This window comes from Enoplosus armatus, chromosome 16 (assembly GCF_043641665.1).
Source record: "Enoplosus armatus isolate fEnoArm2 chromosome 16, fEnoArm2.hap1, whole genome shotgun sequence".
Classification (NCBI taxonomy): domain Eukaryota; kingdom Metazoa; phylum Chordata; class Actinopteri; order Centrarchiformes; family Enoplosidae; genus Enoplosus; species Enoplosus armatus.
Genome location: NC_092195.1, coordinates 3,846,383 through 3,869,042, shown reverse-complemented (window position 1 = coordinate 3,869,042; position 22,660 = coordinate 3,846,383). Strand labels below are relative to the sequence as shown.

Sequence of the window (22,660 nt, the reverse complement as noted above, 5' to 3'; positions counted from 1 at the left end):
GTTATGGGCTGATACAAGGCACTACATGCATGATGAGTAGTAGCTCATTTCAGCAGCAGGAACTTTTCCAGAAACCTTTTATGGAACTCTTGAAATTTATCCGCATTTCAACCTGGTTCAAGTTTTGGTTGTTTCTGCAACCTAAACAGTCCCTACTACCTGGGTGGTACATTCAGATTGACCACGGGGTATCAGAGTTGAATGTCACTAACCGGTCAAAGACGGCCCTTGAATCTGCTACACATAGTGCAAAACATTCAGTCAGATTGCAAGCACGCACTGGATGTCACTAATCGAAAAGCACGGTATCATCCACATAGGTGGAGATTCGCCTTTTGCCTCACAGGTGGTCAAATTGAGGTTACTGACTTGAACAGACCAGATAAGCTGATGAAGACTGCGGGAAGTAGTTAAAAGCGCTGTAAAAAAAAAAAAAAAAAAAAAAATAGCAAGTGGACCTTGAGTTAGATTTCTTGATCAAAAACGACTGATGTTTAAAGATTTTCGGTCATCTACCCAAAAATCTAAAAAAATAAAAATAAAAACCCCATCATTCTCCCTTTTAAATCTCCTTTCCCACGACTGCATGTCTCCTTATCAGTCTTACAAGAGTATGTCCTTTTGTTAGATGAAAAATGACGTCTCAAACAAGGGCGTCAGTTTGTAATGGTTACATTTGATTAACATTCACAGTTCTTGATGTGGGAACGTAGGCAAGAACTTAAGAACACATTCTCATCCTTCAACAGTTTTTGACCTTATTGATTGAGTTCCTGAGTTTAATACCAGAAACTCCTTCGTTCCTGAGACTATTTGGTCAAAAGCCCCGTAAAGGACTTTTTTAATTTTGAATTTAAAGTGTCACCCCACATTACTTCAGACACATCCTCAACATTGGGAACAGCAACAGAAAACACGTCTCAGAGGATCTGTTTGGTGAGGGCACCTACCATGTGGCCCAGTGGATTCAACTCTTTATAAAAATGAACTATGTCTTTATGCTCGTACTGGATAATCGCTAACAGGCAAAAAAAAAAATAAACAAGAGAGAAGGTTTTAAGACACAGTGTAGTGAACGGAACACACATACTAACCCAGCTTGCACCTGTGTTACAACCTATAGCTATACATTTCTTTTTGCTGATGGCGAACATGTACATGGCAAGCCAGAAGACAACAGTATAAAGGAACAGATACAAACGGCTGTCTTCCTGAGGGCAGCATGCTGACAATGATGATGTCAAAGATTACCTTGGATGGACCGCAAAGCTTGCCCCCAAACTAGCACCCATGGGAAAATGGTATATCATGCTGACGTGAGTATGCGGGACAATTCCACACACACACACACACACACACACACACACACACACACACTACGACATCAATTGACAGTGTCAGAGTGGAAAGCACTTCGCCATACGCTTTCCCATCTGTCAGTGCAGGCGAACACGTTCCCTGCTGGCCAGAGGGCCTCCAGATGCAGCATCCAGATGTCCTGTATTACTGATCTGACTGATGTCAACAAACAACATTCAACAAACACAGTGCTGAATAATTCTGTTTGACCACTTAAAAATAGTGGAGATTATTACCTGTTCATTGGTTCAGTATAGACTAAAGACACTATGAATATTGACCAACACCAACTCTACTGTACGTGTAACCACTGGAAGGATATGATGCTCCAACAGATGCCCAGCTTGCTGTTGATCTGGCAGCCCTGCGCATGCTGTCGCTCCTCCTCCAGCAGTTTGGGGTTAGTGAAGCGAGCCGTCTCCTGGTCCGGCTGTGGGAGACTCTCAAAGTCAAACTTGTCGACCTGGATGGCCATCCTGCAACAGGAGTTGGGAGAAGCACTTACAGACACAGCTTTCTGCTTATATCATTTCAGGCCAGAAGAAAATGACACAGTAACATTTTTAAAACTCTGGTAATGACAGCTACATAACTGTCATTTGAAACTTTAAAACTTCACTCAAATGTATGGCGTTTGAGTTGCTGATAACTGATAGTTTGAGCAAACATTTAGCTTTGGTAATTTTCAAGTTAAAACATTTAGTGTAGTTCTTAAACTAATGATTATTTTCATTGAGAAATAAAAACCGTAATAGTAATCCGAACATAATGTTGCTTTAGAATCATTTCAGGTTCACTACTTCCCATAGACAACCAATGTAAATAGTTACAAATAGTAAGCAATTACATAAAAAAACAGGTAGCAAAATACAGATAATATCACATCAACAACATTTAAAACCCCGTCACACCAAAAAGTGGAACTACTGTGGAAAGTGGAAACGAAATGGAAAGCTAATGGCTGACACACTAGCAAGCCGGGAAACTTGCTAACTAGCTAGCACTAGTCAGTCACTATACCTCTTCAAGCTCCTTTCTGTTTACTCTGTACTGGGCCGTTTACTCCCCCTGACATTTTGTTGCTTCAGTAAAGAGTTATTGAAGATGAGGGAAAAACTAGCGAGTTTGCTACACCAAGCAGGCCAACTGTCAGTCCCCAAGCTTTTTTAGTTCACACAGTTTATACCCCCGACAGAGGAAGGGTAAATAAAAGTTGGTGGTGAAACAGAGCTAACAAACTACAATAGCTAGACTCTAGTACGATGAAACCAAATGGAAACCTAATTTAAAAACAGCAAAATCATTTCAAAACGTCCATAAGTGTGTAGTACTCACATCGTGCCTGAATAATTGATACCAAACATATATTTGGGTGAACAATACATTTAACAACTGACTTTATGCATTTACATATTTCTACTTTAACCCACAATAAAGAACAGTGATGATCTAGGACCAAGGAAAACCTTGCTTATATTTCTGCCTGATGACAACCAATGCGGGCTGCTTTGTGTGGTTTAGCAAGTGATAAATTATTTATCTAGACTGAACAAACAGCCTCGGGTCCAAGCCTCCCCCTCAATACTGTGGGTATGTTATTTATTAACAAGAGCCAGGGTGTTCGTTGCCCGAGGTTACGTCAAGTGTCACATCCAGGATTCAAAGCCTTAGTGTAAATAAGCCGAGACCACACACGCGCTCATTGAATTACCCATACAGCATCCATTCAAAAATGGAAATACCACTTGGACATACTCTTTGTCTGACTGCACAAATCTCTGCGGAGTTCAGAGCTGAACCCAGTGGAGTTCAGTACAAAGACGGCGGATGCAGACATCCTAAGGGGAAAGATGAGAGAGGAAGAATATGGGATGAGGTGGACAGCCTCCAATGTCCTCTCCATGAAGCAGTGTGTGATGCAGCCCACAGCCTAACAACTGCTCTGCCTCAGTAAAATACCAAAACAACACAAAATACCAGCAAGCATTAATAGGTTTTTTTGCAGCTTGGGAGCAGCAGCTGTAAACACAACATCGACACATTATTACTCTGTTAGCAAACAGTTGCCTATTTACACATCCAGCAGATACGTAGCTAACAATAGCATCCATTTTGATTGTTCTTTGCCACCTGACAAATGTAAGTCGAACACTCTTACCAATTCTTGAGTTGCTCTGTTTTGATCTCAACCAACGTCTGAGGTAAATGTCTGCTAGATGTTCTTCACCAGCTAGTCGCTAACTTTGTTTTGTCCGCTGCTCGGCACGCGGCAGTTTAGTGAACAGTGGGTTTATCAGAGCTTTTTTTTGTTTGAAACAGCGGTCTGCTGTGGCTGAGAACGAGGTCGATGAGAGCGGTGGGACTGAACCAGAAAAACCACAACAATGAACTGAAAGACACTGAAAGACTACTAAATATTACTGAGGGGGTTAAATTAATTATGAATCTGGTCTTGACATTATCTCCAAGTTGTGACTCACTCTAGCTTCTTAGCTTATTTATTAAACTTTGTTGCTGTCCTGTTAAAAAATGTAGTAATATGCGCATGTTTGCTGAATGTTGTCCATACCAACTGTATGATATGATAATATATGTTAGTTTTGCGATTCTGTGTTTGTTGCGGGGATCTGCCAAATTATTCTGCCAATTACTGCAACTTTTAGCTTGGTAACAATCCATTTTTACAATAATCCACTAGTTTTGAAAGGGTTTTATGAGCATATGCGGTAGGATGATTTTCTTAGTAAGTAGCCCGTACTGTAATCCTTCAACTTATCTGAAAACTCAAAAACCACCAAACTCTGAGATCCACATTGAACTCGTATTGCTCAGTGAAGCATGGTCTCAATATAGCAGCACGTCAGAGGAGGGAAAATTTGTCTCAGGCCTCTTACTGTCATGATGAGTGATAGGCTTTGCTTCAAGTGTTTAACTGGGAGACAGACACCATCAAGAGTCTTCTTCACACAGAGAACAGAACAAAAAAAAAAAAAGTCTAACCTGCAGTCCATTTTTCTGTGCCCTCAGTACTCCCATCATTCCCTACTTAGAGAAATTACACAATGTGACTTTGAGGTGGGCACCTAACTGCAAATTACCTAGACATCCATCTCCACAGGTGGCCAGCTCGCAGTAAGAGGTTCCTATGAAGGCAGAGTCTCTCTCAGAAGGTACCTCTGTTTTTAAGCCTTGATAAATCGCTGTTTTGACCTGTTTTGCAGAAGATTTCTCAGTGAACATATTGAAGTGCTGCAGCTTCATGTTCTTAGCAAATTTGTCTGCTTGATAGGCAAAACACAGTGGCTCCATGTAGGGGTGGAGGGTATAAACGGTATGAATTTTGACTACACCGTGCTGACCGGTAGAGCCCTCATTTTGCTCGACCAAAAAAGAAAAGTGTCATCGCCATCAGCCTGCGCCAGCGAATCGTCTGGACAATGCGAGAGCCCATGCTGCTTTGTTTGGAAACAAAGAAATGGCCGAAAGCGCTGCACAAAACGAAGAGGAGGAGGAGGAGTTGGCAAAAAAAAAAAAAAAGGACATGGATCTGGTTTAAAAAGTCAGACAGCGAGCAGAAAACAACAATCTGCAAATTATGTCGGACGACAGTGGTTGTCAGGGGTGGTAATACAAGCACTCTTTTCTATCACCTCAAATCAAAACACGTTCTATCACCTATTCAGCACATTTAAGGGTACAAGCAATGACGCCAAGTAAACATGCACGGCGAGATGCTGCAAAGAGATGTTATTTTGGACTGTGCAGAAGCAATCACGCCAATTTCTGCATTCCTATGACGGAAGAAGAGTTACTTAATTTGAACTAATTTTGAGAGTTTCGCTGTTTGAGTTGGTTGGGAAGAAACCTCCTGTCATGCTGTATTTGAAGTCAGTTTTTATTTTTTCACTTTGTGCAGCTTGAATTTCATGAAAAAGTGTTTTTCAGACAGTTGCGTGTTTTATGAAAGTTATTTGGAAAAGGGGTTTTATATTCTATTTATCATTTCAATTTTGCACAATACATGCTCTCAAAATGCCTCTGTACTATGTGAAATATGTCCTAATAATACAGTTAAGAGTACAGTAATAGCTGCTGTGCAGTTGCCACACCAGTGCTTTACCCCTTCAGCAGCATTCATCATGATATTCTAGGAAAAATGGATACACTGTGAAGTATACTGTTACCGTCCATCAAATCATACCGTGACATACATTTTAGTGCCGTACCGCCCAGCCCCAGATCCATGTATCTATCGGTAGGTTGATCTCTGGATTCCAGTTCAGAGGCCACGGCAGCTCCCTGCGGAGTCATTTTCTGATGTACTGAGAGGAAGATGGGCAGAGCACAGTCAGACTCACTGAGCGGGCCAGTGCTTTGTTGCGTTTCCTCTCAACAGCTATCGTCACTGAGCGATCAAATGAAGTATCAAAACATGAACAGAGATCACATGGGCGAATCAGAAATCATCCTATTATAATCGGTGATGTGAGGGAGAAAGTCCGATCTGGATCTTTGATGTCTGTTTGGTCATTATGTTACATGGAACTTCACAGTAGCGAGCGTGCGAGTATCATTACAAGTGACCTGCTGCCTCACCTTCCTGACATACTGTATTGTGAATAATTAATGAAATTACACTGCAAGAAAAAATTACTCTCTTGATGAGTCCAAAGACAGACATGCATCAAAGTGAGGTGGAGGAGAAAAGGCAATGCAATTATCGTTTTGCAGCCTTTACAACAAAGCAGAACACAAATTAAATAACAATTAAGACTTCAAAACAAGGAGGAAAGGAAAGCTCCTGCTCTCGCTGCGACACACTCAAATACATCCGCCTTTGAAGATTAGTGGCACGAGGCTTATGTCACTGACTGAAGTCCCATCTTCAGATGGGCGCTGCTTTTCATTCAGTCCTCATCAAAAGCCTAAAAAGTCTAAAAATACCACGTTGCAACAATGCAAATGGACCCTAAATGGGACGACACTATCTGGCAAGGCCTGGTTATCTTTGGACAGGTCATTACAAGGAGCCAGACGGCCATATTCAAATTGACACTTCAAATGGGGACCAACATGGAAAGGAATGTTTTCAAAGGATTAAAACACAACAGCAATATATCATATTTCCTGTGAATTGGTGAATTCACAGAATCTTCTCTAGAATTTCCTTCATAACATCCTTCATTTGGTGGGATTTGATTTGTCAATTTGAGTGGTCTGTCTGCATTAGCCGCTAACTCGTAATCCACTGTTAGACCTCTATGCTACACATAAAAAAACAGTGGCAAAGGGAAATAGATTGGATTTTATGAAGCAAGAGCTGCTGACAGCTGCTAATGTGAGCCAGCATTTAGCTTTGGTGATTCAGAGTAGGTCTTCAGTTAACTAAGTGTTTTCATTGTTGATAAATTGTTGATTCTTTTTTCAATTAGCTGCTTAGTCTGTATTATGCATAAAAGAAGGTGGAACAAAGACGGACAAAATGTTGATTTGGTTCAGTTCAAAACCAAAAGAATCAATTCATAACGTTTGGTTAATCAACTAATTTCATCACTAGTTTTGTGTCTTCCCAAGAATTTTGTTAATTGCATTTGAGATAAGCCCCTTATGAGGATCATGAGACACAAATTCATAACTAAAAAGCGTGATAGTAAGATCTGTCTCCAGTCTACATTTTACCATTTTAAATGCTGGTGCGACTTCACTACAACAAACGCCAAAGTAGCATGAGCACGGGGGTCTCAAGGTAATGGCGACATGATAGCAAACATGATTTGAAAGAAACCACTTTCTACTACAGTGAAACTTTATGGAAACCTAATTCAAAAACAGCGAAACCATTTAAAGTTCATACAACCTATTGGTGTACCAGCAAAGCAGTGCAGAAAATGCAATTTAAAGTATAAGCAAGTCCATAAAACAGTCATTTTAAGTGCAACAAAAGGCCACAACCAACCCGCAAGCACCCCTGAAAGAGCTCTTACGGCACCAAGGCAGGAGAGCATTAACAGGCCAATGGCTCCCACCACCTTCTTTTTCCACTGATTTGATTGTGGAGTCTTTCAAGGATTGGGCCATATCTGGAGACAAATCTAGCCTATTACAAGGCTTTTAATAACAACCTGTGTGCTCAGCTGGGGCCACCGTGGAACATCTCTAGCCCTAATTCCCAGTCCATTGCACCCCCCCAGCCCCTCGCTGATAACAGCCTGCCTGGCCTTCATTTCCCTGGCTGAGAAAGGCGACAAGGGTAGATGGGAGATTGGATGGATGGATGGATGGATGGACCGAAAAGGGTGAGCTGTGAATCAGTTAGCATTCAAATAAATCCCACAAAGACATGCACAGATGAAAAGCTAGTCCTGCAGAAAAAAGCAATGTTATTCGTGTTGATGCATACCGATAGAGAGGTCTTCGACATTGTCTGCGGGGCTTTGTACTGGCCAAGTGGCATTTTGTCAGGTGCAAACAATGTTTCGTTTTTTTGTTTTCTAGCCGGCATCCATTTGGTGTTTTTGATGACTCACAAGTGAGAGTAGTGGCAGAGCAGAGGTGTGGAACAGAAGATTTGTGCTTGCTTAGAGCAAGTTGAAAGCACATAGCATAAGGCACAGTCATGTTCGGAGCTATTTTCATGGCTCTGCCATGCATGTTTGAACAAATCCTAACCAAATATTATCACTCAGTGAATAATATTTGGGTTGAATGCCTTTGATATAAAACTGTCAAGCAGGGAGATATAAGATTAAACTCTGTGTATATGCAGTTGTGCTTGGAATGACTATTCTATACTGTAACAAATAACTCACAATCCACCCTGTGTACTACGAAATACATTCTGAAACAAGTAATTTGCTTTGTCAATGGAAGCAGTGTTTTCAATCCAGAGTGTGTTTCATCCCTTGCTGCACTAGGGAGGAATGGTTGGGTGTACAAAGTACAAGACTTTGACAGAGGAAACTGGGATTTGAGCCCTGTGTCCCACAGGACTTCAGGCCATTAAAACTCTTGGTTTACGGTTAAGGAAAGACTGTGGCTTTGGTTGAATTAAACTTTCCGTCTCGTGCCTCAAATCAGACCATAACCTTTGCCTAACCTTAACCAAGTGCTTTCTGTTGCCCAATGGGATAAAAGTGAATGTTTTGCAGACGCAACCAGAATAAACAGTTTTCAGATGCACTCAATATAGACATTTTTTACTACACACTATGTAATCCGGACATCCGGTGTTACGTTGCCTACAAAGCGTCCATGTATTTGTCATTGTAAATTAGTTGTGTATGAATGTAATCTTTAGGAAAAAAGGTTGGTCAGAAAGTGGGGATCGTGACTTCTTTATATGTAGATGCCAGTAAGTGGCTCTTGGACGTAGAAGCAGAAAACGAGCGCACCCAGAAGAAACCACTGCAAACATGAGGGTAGCATACAAACTGGTCGATTGATGGATTTGAACCAAGAACCTTTATGTTGTAAGAACGCAGCTTACCACTAAACCAACCAAAGAAAAGTTTTTACACTTATCTTATTGGAACAGCGCACAGTGAAACACAAAGTTTAACTCAAAGGGAAAGCTCCAGTCATGTATCTGGGTGTATAGCAGAGGTAATTGAGGTCTACAAACCTTTCATTTTATTTTTATGCCAAAAAAAACAAAAAAAAAAAAAAAACATCTAAAAGCAAACCAGACTCCTATCACTAAATGTCATCTTGTCCACCGGGTGTGACTTCTGACACCATATTGCTAATTACCACCATCATGTAATAAGCTGTGGCAGTGAAGCCTTTTTTAATGGCAGTAATAACACCAGCTTAGGATGAGCCGGTCACAGTGAAATGACCCCTTGCTAATTAAATGCTGTGTTGCCTCGGACGAAAAGTACATGATAATCACATTAAAACATATGGGGTCGCTTTTATCTGACCATTGCAGAGCCATGAATCATTTCAACTAGGAGGTCTATAAACTCAACCATGGACACAAACTAACAGTCGGTTCTAACACCTCCGTGCTGTGCAGAGGCAACTACTGTTGCAGTATTAATGCAGCCACTACTATACAGCTGTTGGGCGTAGAGGTATTTAACATGTGTTTTTTTTTGTTGTTGTTGTCTTGTGGTTTTACTGCAATGTGTGCAGGTTTTCTCTAGTGTGCGGCGGTGAGCATGCTGCGAGCAATGTGTACAGTTTGAATTATGCCCCGCACAGCACAACGGAACAGCCAAATCATTTGCAACCAACATTTTATCAGAGCCTTTTCGCATCTTTTTTTTAACAGCCAGTGATTGTGTTATGTCACGGGGGACAAGCTGAGAGCGAAGAACGTACCCAGTGTGTGTGTATGTTTTCACAAAGAGGGTTATTTTTACCTCACGTGCAAGAGCTTAAGGGCGGAGAGCCATAGAGGCCTGTGCAGAGGCAGGCGAGAGCAACAGTCTATTTTTAGACTGCGGCTGACTCCGTGTAACCCTTTGCATGCAGCGGCTGCAGAGGCAGCGGCGCTCCATCCATCCACGTCTCACTCGATATGATGAGCTGCGGTAAAAAAAAAAACCCGAATCCTTACTGCCAATTACTGAATGCGGATAGGTATCCAAGAATGCTTCTGTGCAGACAATCTTCTAATGCGCTGGCTGTCATGAAAATTGAGGCTTTGTGGACTATTACCAGGGTTGACAGAGTGAGCTATTTTTGTCTATGCTGCTGAAACCCAGAAGCTCTTTTTGGGGGCATTTTGCCATTATTAGACAGCACAGTAGAGTGAGGCAGGGCATGGGGGGGGGTAGTTATGACATGCAACATGCAAGTCCCCAGTTGGATTTGAACCGGGGACGTTGCAGTTTGTAAATAATAACACATTGCTATATGTGATACTTTAAGTGAATTGGATGATCCAATGACAGCACAGACGTAGTGTCAACATCGATAAAGTTGACTGGAGAGGGAAACGGCTGTGAGCCAGATAAACCTGCTATGTCCATTTATATGAACATATGGAGTCGGTGGAGATACGGCATCTCCAGAATACCAACAATATAAAAACACCACTGTGTCAAATGACTGCCATGAGGTCTAAGGCAGCTGGATGGAGTGATTCTAAGATCTTGAGGTTTTAGCACCTTAACTAACCCATCTCCAGACTGCCAACAGGGCTGAAACGCCCCCTAGGGAACACATTATTTCAAGAAAATGTGAAAGAGGGAAAGAGAAAAAAAAAAAACCTCCTGCAGATGCTGAGAAAAAATGACAGTGGTGTGAAGCTGAATCCCAGGGAGAGCTGCAGCGGATATATATCTCAGCAGTCAGCTCTCATCTTTGTCAGAAAACATTGGTCCTGTGCCCTATCAACGGATACAAGTATGTTTTTATTAGACATGATCCTGTTCATGGAATCAGCATGTACACTATATCGACAGGGTGAGAAAAAGGCCACACAAAAAAAAAAAGAATCAAATGATAATATTCGCACGAGGCTGGGACTGTTGAAGATGGGATAACTGACTGCAGATGCATTATGTGCTCTGCTGCCATAAAAAAGTAGCACAAGAAGGGGAAAGGTGGTAACCATGGAAACAAGCTTTGTTTGAAAAGCTCGTGCAATGAGGCATGTCTGCCCTTGTGCGCACCGATCCGGCAGAGCCAGAAGGCATGGCGAATGGAGAGGAGGCATGGCTGAAAATGAGAAAGCTGCTGCAGCGAGTGCTTACTCTACTGCAGGGGGGTATTACCGAGCTGGCCCCGCAATGATAATGGCGGACGGCAGTGGGAACTAGTTAGCGCCTAAGGGGCCAACGCTGTGATGAGATGTAAACCCCCCAAAGGCCTGTTCAGATCCCCTGGGAGACACAGCTGTGGCGTTGATGCAGAGCGGGGATTGTGATCAAGAAGGTCTGAGAGCAACCTGCTGCTGGCAGAGCAACAGACACCGGATGACTTTCAAGACTGAGAGCATGGTGCCACAGAATGTTATCTTTATCACAAGGAAAAAATGATGCTGAGCTTAAAAATAGACACTCACTGCCACAAAATAACTAACATATGTGCTAACTTATAGTATGCTGGTTTGGTAGAGCTTGCAGCATCATTTTCATCTTTTTAAAAAGGCTGTTTTATCGATGTTAGGCCCGTTACATTTCCATTTGTTTATTTCCCTGCAATTCAGAAATGTTTTAATCGTACAAAGCACTTGTTGGTCATTCAAGAATAGTAATGATTTATAAAATTGTGAGTCACATTGGGAACAAAGAGCTGAAAGGACTAGAGAGGACTGGAAACAATGGAGCATCCCCATGAATCTTATATATAAAAACGATTGTGCAGTGAGCGGAGCAAATAAATCTCCTGGAAGAGACTGATGATATCAGGGATCATATCACAAGGAGGTGACTGAGGGTGTTCTCCCACTGGTTATATTCATACAGCTGACAGCTAGAGACAAGTGCATCAGGGCCTCTGCTCTTCAATTCTGATACTTAGATACCGTTCAAACACTTGCGTCAAACCCATCTTACACAAAGAATCACCCACTAAAGGACTTGACTGACTTGCAGTCAAACCCACGTAATGACAATGCTTAAGAACTTGTTTTATGGAAATGACTTTCCAGCCTGACAACTTTTCTTATTTTCTTATATTCATATTAATAACAGACACTTTAATTTGCTCTGTCTCGTCCTAATTTGCTCATTAGATCAAAGATTCAGTCGCAGAAAGGTCAGGGCTGTCCAGCGGCGCACATGATCACGATCCCTCCTTTTTCCTCAAGTGAAAGAACAGAAAGGAAGCGAGGAGAGCGCTGCTAATTTACATGCTGTTTATGCAGAGCAGTGGCCATTAGAGCCCGATCATTTTTCTCAGTTCTAGGTGGTTTAAAAAAAGAAAACAACAAAAACCAGCCACCGAGGAAAAATTGTAGGATGAATTAGTCATTCGCCAAAACCAGACCTAATGTGCATGGTGGAGCATACTGATGAATGGATGTTACACTTTACAGTCTCACCATCAAAAGCTTTGTGGTCATCATTTCATCAGATATGAAGGACATTCATTTTTCCTTCTGCATTAAAACTTCCTATTTCACTAGGAATGTGAATGATTAATCCAATAATAATAGGTTTTGGAGTACTACCTGGTTGCGTGCGAAGGGTATAGTCCAAATGAAATCACATACGTTTGTTTATTAAATGCACTAACAGGCACCAACCTCTGGGTCTGAAAAGTGAAGCCAATGCAGAAGTGCCTTAAACCTGCATTCTTTCTAATGGCCAGCTGGGGGTGACTCCACCGGTTGCAAAAAGATGCCTGATTGTGTAGAAGTCTATGAGAAAATGACCCTACTTCTCACTTGATTTATTACCTCAGAAAACATTTTCCTCATGAGTTTATGGTCTCAATCGCTAGTTTCAAGTCTTCTTTAATGCGGCATGATATTCATTTAGTAAATTATGGTCTCTCTTAGAGTCAAATAGACGATAAAGCAGGGTATGCTTTAGGGCGTGGTTACCTTGTGATTGACAAGTCGCTACCACAGCGACCTGTCAATCAGGATAGAGACGTTCGGTTGTACTAAAAGACACTAAGGAGTTGGCTGTATTTTTTCTGGTAAGTACATTTACAAGCTAACTTTGTTAGCAGCTAGGCATGCATATTGTCTTCGGGTTTCTCAGATTCACAGTTCTACCCTCTCGCCCAAATATGGTCACTTCTGGTTCCAAAAAACAAAGATGGCAACGGCCGAAATGCTCAAAACTCAAGGCTTCAGAACGGTAGTCCACAAACCAATGGGTGACGTCACGGTGGCTACGTCCACTTCTTCTATACAGTCTATGACTGTGAATAGTTTTTTGATTGGCCTATATAATATCAGAAATGCTCATTTTCCTCTCAGCTGGCTGGAGGGGCGTGTCTGTGTTTGACTGACAGCAGGTTGAGCTCCGGTACTGAACACCCGCAGGGGAACAAAGTAAAGAAACTTGCACTGTGCCCTACATGTCATGGGCAGACAGTGTTGTTAGTGTTATTGAAGAGTAAGGACCACACCGGCATCTAACTGGACCCAAGTGATATTAGCAGGCACGTTCAGAAGCTGTTCAATGTGCTGCAGCTGAGCAGCTCGTATTGTGTGGCAATTACGGGCCCTGCCAGTAGTTTCAAAATGCTGTCATCATGGGAAATGTGCACTTTGTGTAGCATCATTTTTTTAACGATTAGCCGAATACTGACTGCTAACACGTCCAATAATTGATTAAGCCTTACATTTGCACCCTTATATTTCACAAAAGCAGACCTCTCTTAATGAGAGCCTGTAAAATCCCATGCTGTGAATATCGATTAACCAAGAATAATGTCATGCCAGGAAAATATGGAGGATCTAACCACAAAAGAAGAGACAGGTACACATCCCCTACATGCCCTCTTCTCTCTGTTCCGCTCCGTTCAAAGCAAACATGGAAAGCATTTTAGTTTGGGCTTCGCCGTGTGGTGCATTCGGGAGCCTTGTTGGGCTCCCAAACATCAAAGTGGCTGTTCACATTCTGAGGCGCTTCACGTTTTTTTTCATTGGCCATTAAAGAAGCACCATCAAGGGGATAAAGACCTTGTAAAAGACATGTCTGTGAATGATATGAGAAGATGAAAGCAGCACTCTGTTGCTCACCCTGTTGGCCCCCCTCTCCACGTGTCGCCTTCACAGGGAGAGAACACACACTCCACAAACTTAACTTACTGCTCAAACACAGCCAAAAACATCTTTGCTTTTCAGTAGCGACATTCAATGAATGTAAGTTATCACAAAACTACAGAAGATGAAAACAGCTCCCTGTTGTTGTCTTTATGTTCCCCTCATATGGACACAAGTCTAGAAACTATTAAATCTACTGTTCAAACTGCTATGTGTCTCTCCATCCATGCACGAAGTCTCTTTCTCCCTTTTTCAAGTTGTGTAATCATGAAAAAGCTCAATGGAAACAATTAAAAATCGTTTGCTGTAGGAGGACAGTGGGGATGATTGACAGAGTCATTTTTGCGGCTGTCGGATTGAAGCCTCAGCTTCCACCAGTCCTGGATGAAGACTCCAAAAACATCTTGCGCCCGACACCTCATTCATCATAGAACAGGAGAGAAATATGAAATGACAGGGCCATCTGATGTCGAGAGAGGATGTGTTGAAGACACACAATATGGCTTGGCAGACGGAGATCTACGAGTCCGCGGCCCTGACTCTCACTATATGCAAAAATCCCACCCCACTCTTGATAATCTGTGCGCGTGCCGGTGTGTGTGTGTGTGTGTGTGTGTGTGTGTGTGTGTGTGTGTCTGTCAAAAGGAAATGATCAGCACGTTGCCAAAAAGGAGCTGGGGGTTCATTGAGTCCGGCTGCATCCGCCATTCTCTGCCTCACGAGGGTATCTACAGAAATATTGTGTGCAGTGAAAAGAATCAATATGCTGGACCTGAGCTAATCTTCTGATAATAAATTTATGTCTGTCAGCACTTCCATCTCCAGGATGCAACAGCTGATTGGTGGACTCTAAGGCGACGGCTGTATCTACAGGGAATGTCAGTGAAAGGGGGGGAAAGACATGTACGTCTATATATACATCCGCAGTTGTTACCATACTTGACATCTTTCGCCTCAGAGGCACGTTGTGTCATACTGGATCAGTTCCGAGTGAAGCAGGATGCTTTAAATCAATTATACAACTGACGCAATATGCATTCGGACCGCTACTTAGGTTCTTATGGATAACATTGACTTCATGACGGTATCAACGAGAGAGGAGTTAAGTGAATTTCGAGGCATTATATAACAGTGACAGATGGCCTGACTTAAAAAGAAGTGAAGTAAATACATTAAAACTGAGACAAACACAACTTTTAATCACAGAACTGTTGTATTTCTGTTGATTTCATTGAGTTGCATACTCTGCTGTGCATTGTCCCTGAACAGTGGTGGAAGAAGCACTCAGATCCTTTCACAAAGGAGTTTCCCCTGTGACCGGTATATTAATATATACATGACAGTGTTGATTGACTGATGCATCAATGTGCAAACAGTATTTTAATGTTGCAGCTGGTGGAGGTGGAGAGAGTTGTTGACTTTATACACGGTTAGGTAGTTTAGTACAGTGGTAACCAGACTGGGGGTCGGGCCCCTCCAAAAAGTCACAATATAAATCTGAAGGGTGGTGAGATGATTAATGTGAGGGAAGGAAAAAAACACTTCTGTGTTTGCTTTTTTTGTGAGAGGCCATGAGCCAAAAAAGCCACCGGTTTAATCTTGAACAATGTGTTGTGTCTGAAATGTCCTCATCTGAAAAGTAGCTAGTAACTATAATCTGTTAGATAAATGTAGTGGAGTAGAAGTATAAAGTAACATACAATTAAAATACTGAAGTAAAGTACCTCTAAAATGTGTTTAAGCACACTGCTTGAGTAAATACTTTCTATCACTACCATTCTATAAGGTTGACCAAAAAGACCACCGTCTAATCTATCAGGTAAATATATTACGTTTATATATTATATATTATGTTCATATTCATTCAACCTTCGATAGCACTTACAGTTCTACACAGTGCTGGTGTTGCACAGGCAGAACAGTGGGGGGTAAATGGATAACCAGCATGGAACCTTGAGATCAAAATCTCTGTCAAGACTCAAGAAAATGACAAAACGGCAGCACAATGGTGCTTTTCTTAGGCAGACGTTTGTTTTTTTTCTATGGTATGATTTGTTTATTTAATGAAACAAATGCAGAAAAAGAAAAACAAACAAGCAAAAAAAAAAACCACTGATATATTGAAGCAGCACAGCAAAAAAGAGCAAGGCGAAAGAAAGGAGTGCAGTACACCTAACCAACAAGTGATTCCACTGTGGGCATTAGAACATTTATACTGAATCAAAGCCTGACCTGGCTGTACTGTGTGTACAGCCGGGGGGGAAATCCACTCTACATTTAAAAGGAAACAATACATTATCTCACAGTAACACATGCACTGTTGTTGGGGAATAGCTCATAGCTAGTGTAGCTACAGTTTGTTGAAAGTAGGAGGCTACACTGCATTATGCAGAAAAAGCTAGCCACATCTGCTATGTGCTAATAAACCAATTCATTCGTCCTGTTTTTACTCCACAAGAGATAAAAAAAAGAGAATGTCAGAAACTCCAGTCTGCAGTGTAGCTTCATACATGAAACAGATCAATACACGTATTAAAGACACACGCCAGGTTTCAATCATGTGTGTTTTCTTCAAACTACAAAAAGAGGAGTCTCTGGAGAGTTTTAACGCTAAAACTATGCATGCTGGGAAGTCTGCTAATATGCTGGTGGTGTTCCTTTTAAACTTAATTTGAGGTTGTTGAGGGAAGCAGTGCTTTCACTCGACTCATCAGTTCAAGTCAAAAGACTTTAAGAACCAGACATTTTAAGTGGAATTAACTTGAAATTGATAAAACATATTTATGTCATGTTAATGAGGAAAGATTAGTTGGTCCCACTAAATTCCTCTGTGATGTTGGATGGTGTGCGCTATATTGCTTTTTTGTTTGCAAGAGGAAAAATGTGGTCTTTCTTCTTTTAAAAGTTTCATGGTCTCGCGTCATACTAGCGTCGCTACAGTACACGCAGCATCGCTACTCCCCGACACTACAAACAGGTGAGTGTGCGCATGCTGCATTAAAATGTGTTTGAAAGTGTTGTTTTTGTTTTTGTTTGTTCTCCCAGTTTAATGATAAAACCCTTGCTCCCAGCTAATCCATTAAAATACTGTATAGGAGGAAATAAAACAGATTCTCTAAATGCAACTTTCCGAAGCGACTTCTGAAGTTATCTTCCTTAACAGCTCATTTCTGCACCGGAAAGATTATTTGGAGTGAGCTGAGTGATGAGCTGTTTGGCTCTGTCTGAAAAGATCCCTTTCCACCCCCTAATTCCCCTCAAATAATAACATTGCACCCCTGTGGAGAAAGGCCTATGAGTCACCCACAGTGCACCTCTGCTTGTGGCGAAGGATGCACTGGAGAGACGGCACTGACACGAATCATAATTTGCCACTTTCCAGTGAAACGGCAAGCGGGGAAGGAGAGAGGCTGAGGTAATCTGCAGAAACGCCAATGTGTGTGCATGCGTGTACAGCTATATCTGCATATCATATACATGAAAGTGGAAGCACATTAGGGAATGACTACTTTGGGATTAAAGATATTGTATTGTCCGATACAAATATAGGATTTCCCAGATTTTTTTTATTCCTGGCCTAGAAGAAAACTAATAAACTTCTTTTAGGTGAATTAGCAGCTCCTTATGGAATAGACAGGAGCCCACCGTGAAGCAGAAAAAAATCAGCAGAAAACTCCACAATGAAAGATGTTGGTGGCAAGAACTGTCCAACTTGCCAGCCAAACATATCCGTCTATATGCAGTCACACACACACGGTTGGGTGTAAACAAAGTTTAATTCATAATGAATATGATGCTTATATGTCTGCGAGGTCAATGCTGGGATGGACTTAAGCTCAAGAGATGTCGTGATCAGGTTTGCCCCGACTCCTGAGCCATTTAATATTTAGTATCTGATGACACCCAGTCCAATGTGATATGTATATTTTCATACATGGCACAGCTGCACAGCTGTACAGCTGCATGGTGAATACCTAGCATGGTCTATTCTGCTTCACTTCCGCTATCTGCATGTTAGCGCTTTGCCAGGGCACCGTCGCTGCATCCTGGGCTTAGCGCCACCCAAGACGATTGTGATTGGTTTAAAAAAAACAAACAGAAAAAACAAGCCGAGTGTTTTTTGTCCCCTATCCCAGAATGATAATGGATACAGCCAGACCTTTCTCCAAAGTGTGAAGATAGATCTGGCTATGAGAGACTATGCCTGGCCTAAAGTAGGCCTAACGTCAAATTCAGAAGAAATTTAGATATGCTATCAACGTAGTAGCATAAAAGATTTGCTTTAATGGCTCCCTATAATATTTTGCACAGCGTCCTTTAGTAATATGTCCGCGGAGAGATCTGTCTCATAGTGGACTTGTTGTGGCAGTATGGTTCAGGCACAATTTGGACAGCCTGCCTTCGTTCCCTTTACGAAGAAAATACAGAAGCTTAGGTGCAGTTTGAATCTACAGAGGCAGTTTAGAGGCGTGGTGCACCTGAAGTGTCACTGAAATAGACTAAAACACAGCCGTGCTCGCATCGCTCGCTGTTGACCACGGCCACTTTATATTACTAATGGAAACAGCTGAGAGGCAGTGAATTGTTTGGTTTACTCGCCGACGACATTGACAGTAGAACAGGTTCCAGTGATTTAATGGCACACAACAGGGCATTTTTGATAGCTGTCGTACCCAGATTGCAATGGGCGAGCATAAACACAGCATCATAAATGGATTGGGCCAATCCCGATCCATTAAAAATATACTGATCAGCCCCCCTGTTAAGGCCAATGACAAGCAAATAAACAAACCTATAAAGAAGTACATTTAAGAGGCAACATTTGCGCGACATTAGCCCTGCTCAGACCCACATGCTGGGGGCCTGGAATGTAGGATGTCAGTACATAAACTTAAGGTGTGCTTTGAGCAACAACTGGCAGTAAAGGGTACCTGCAAGGTCATTAAACAAACATGAACTAACATCAGCGTGTTGCTGAAGAAAGAGCGAGCAAAGCTGGATCATTTTTGTCATCACGTCTGCTTGAAAACAGAAACAGAAGGAAGAATGCTGGGAGAAAATAAGCTACGCAAACTTGAGACCTGGAGGACATTGTGCTTCGCCATATGGGACGCGGCAAGACCACTATATGTGTAGGTAGGAGGAGAAACCTTCCACTCACCTCTGGCACTCGCTGGCATGGAGGACCAGGTCCTGGTTGTTCTTGGCGCTGACGGTGAGCTCGTGCTCCGTCGGGTTGAAGATGTCAAGCAGCAGATGACACTGTCGGGTGCTGTGGACAGACACGGACACGAGAACTGAGTGCGGAACCAAAATCTCTCAAAAGCTCAAATCAGAGTAAATAAGGTGTCTGTTTGCACAGGCTCATACTGATGCACAGTCCCGTGCACCACTGGAGACAAAGATTTCTTTATTCATCATACACAAAGACATAAGAAGAAGCTCACAACCCCTCGTGTTCTACAGGGACACTGCTGCTCATATGAACTACGCATAATGACTTGTTAATGTGTATGTCAGCGTATACTTCATGCAGGAGGTTACAATTACTTTCTAAAAATACACACACACACACACACACACACACACGCGGCGAATGCATGAGATCAAGAGAAGACACGGTGTGAAGTACTCATCAGTCCTTGTCATAACATCAAAGGTGGCGGTGCTTTCATCAGACCCGCAGGCCTGGCTGGAGCAGGCCATCTCCACATCATCCCGGGGCCTGCTTTTCTCATGCAGATCATAAGAGGGCCAATTTGTGATTTAGATCAAGACAGGAGAGATGATGCTAGATTTTAAAAGAGTTAATTTTAACCCCCGAGTAGGTGTTTTTTTTTTCCCTCCCCCTGGTAATGACGGATGAAAGGAATGGATATCTCAGAGACAGAGAACAGGCTGTCCAACGCAGCCAGTGTGCTGTCACATTAGCAGTATCTGTAGGTGTGGAGGAGAAATGGCACCAAACTCTACATGAAACAGTACGGAGTCATTTTACACATAATATCCACACTTTGGTTTTTTTGTTTGAAGAGCTGAGCTTACAGGGTTTGGACACAATATAAATCCATGTAGTTGCTACACAGTACAGCTGCATTTTCAGCTTTGTGAGGCTTAGAGAGAAAAACAATCATTGTTGCAATTCTTGTTGACAGAAGTCTGTGTTTATGTGACCACGGTTTGTGTGAACTGGTGTTATTGGTGTCGCGTGTGTTATGTTGGCCAGGACTGAATATGGAATGAAAACGTATTTTGAAAAAAAAAAAGAAACATTATAAATACAAACATGGATACATAATAACAGACGCACAAATGAAGTGAAAACATATTTGATTTTTTGGTAGTAAATAGGGTTGTTGATTCTCATGTTTTTCAGAGATTGAGTGGCCATGTAACGTCGCGCCAAGAAGAAATCTGCCGTATGGGCCCAAATATCAGATGAGCCCGATTATAAGATGTAAAAGATAAATGTCTAATATGTCCAATAAAGCATGACATAAATCCCAGTCCATCAGTCTCACGCTCTCTCCTGTCAGGCTGTCGGAAGCAGTCAAAACTATTTTCTCTGCCCGTTAGCATTTTTCAGATTCAGTCTGATTTTGAGTCCCTCATTAGGCGGTTCTTTCAATTCGTTTTCACTCGTCAGTAAAACACATTACACAAGCCATCATAAACTCCCGTAGGTTGAACCGGGCTTCCTAAACGCTTAGAGGGCTGACTAACTCCAAAATGCACTCTATAAAAGGACTTGAAGACATCTGCTGGCTTAGCAACAATAAGTCTACAAATATGCAACGCTCTCTGTAGGAGACGGAGTGAATAATACACGCTAGTCTAGTCCTTTAGTGTAATACAACAACATCATTGTCTCATATTCGAGCCAATACAGTATTTTTAGAATGCCGTCTTGGCAGACCACTGGTAGGAAATGCATGTACCACACAATAATGTCAACAACTTTTTCTATACGGGCACGTATGCTCACAGTCCATACACGCTAAAGGGAGAAAAAATATCAATGAAATAGGTGTCCGATTAGAAATCGATGAATACTATTTCTGGTGCACATGCCTTATTATGAACACATGAACAGATATATACAGGATGGAAATGAAGCGAAGAGGAGTGAGATAAATATGAAATGAAATAAAAAGGACAGAGAGGGGTAGTGAGGTGAAGAGTGACTTATCATAACATGACAAAAGCATAAGCGAAGCAATAGAGCCTCACTGGGCAAAGACATATTCCACATGCACGCTTGGAATAGATTTAGAAAGGAGGGAGATGTAGCATTCTCCAACGCAATTACAATATGTGGAATCAAACTGCAAAAGCAAAAGAACAGATGTAAAAATGTGTCCTTTGTACAAATGAAATGCTGCCCATCACCTCATCTATCCCTTCAGGTAACACTAAGGCCCCCCGCCCCCCCACCCCCCCATCTTAAATCTCAGGGTTAATGGAGGCTTAAGTTGAGCTTGCCCAAGTCCCTAATAAACTGCTGTGGCAATTAAAGGAGCATATTTTTTAAGGCCTAACCATGTTTCTTTAATTGTCTCGTTGTCTTTGTTGGCGGACGTGATTAACGGGCTGAGTGGGGCAAGGTACTGATTTATAGGCCAGGGCGTTTAGCTGGGGTGATCAATCAGACCACCCAGTTAAGAAACAGGGGCTCGTTGCTCATGCACCGAGGACCCGAGATAAACTGAAGGGATGTAGGCACAGGCGACGTGGATTCGCACCTCTCGATAAGAGTTACCACAGCATGAGCCTGGAAGGCCGTCGGAACGGTGGTGGACGACTTCACTCAGGAACTGTTTCTTGGACTGCTACAGCATGTCTGCAGACAAAAGCTGAAGATGATGTTTTTGAACTGGAGGGAACTGAATCACAACTTTGATGAGTATTCTGAGCAACTACGCAGGGCACCGAGATCTAAGCTAAATAAATAATTCAAAGCCGCCAATAGGGTTTTCAAACTACTTGTCTCCATTTCAGTCTGTGAATTTTTAAATTCCCATTTAAGAGAGAGAGAGGTGGCGAGGGAACAAAGTTACCCTCTGTGTTTCAAAGCGAACACACATCGAACCTGCTTCTTTGCTCACAGTGTACAAAGCAAATCATCCATCAGTGGAATATCAATACTTCTTCCTTATGTACATTAATGACGCACAAAACAAGTTTGGCTGCATGCGTTTGACATATCCCTGGAAGTGTGTGAGGTAAGGATTATGGCACCACGCTATCACCACCATGTGTATTTAAGTGCAAATTCCGAATTGAAAATGGATTTTAAGGATGAAGAAGACCTTTACTTCAGATCATTTCAGGTAAAACTGGTGTTGTGCCAAAAGGGGGAGAAAAAAAAGGGGAGTTAATGAATGCCACCGTCTATTTCTGAGAACTCTACCACACTAACAAAAGAACCATGAGGTCAGCATTTTGCTATTATTGATTTCAAGTGGACCCTGTTGCAGCAGAGCGACTCTCTAAACCTGGCGCCACACATTTCGATGCCAAGACCACAAAACAGACATCAATACAAAAAAAGAAACAGACAAATGCCAGGACCACAGTCTGATAATCTCTGTCCCTGCGTCAACAATGTGGAAACACGTCGAGCCA

General features: G+C 42.1%; 1 protein-coding gene across 1 annotated transcript in view; it reads right to left on the bottom strand.

The window, feature by feature from the left end:
- The window catches only part of trappc9 (trafficking protein particle complex subunit 9), a 175,352-nt gene that overhangs the window by 60,937 nt on the left and 91,755 nt on the right, over nucleotides 1-22,660 (bottom strand). Inside the window, exons 20-21 of the mRNA XM_070921413.1 lie at nucleotides 19,197-19,307; nucleotides 1,682-1,835 (exon numbers count right to left, since the gene is read on the bottom strand). Of these exons, the coding sequence (XP_070777514.1) occupies nucleotides 1,682-1,835; nucleotides 19,197-19,307 (265 nt within the window). The remainder of the gene's footprint in view (nucleotides 1-1,681; nucleotides 1,836-19,196; nucleotides 19,308-22,660) is intronic.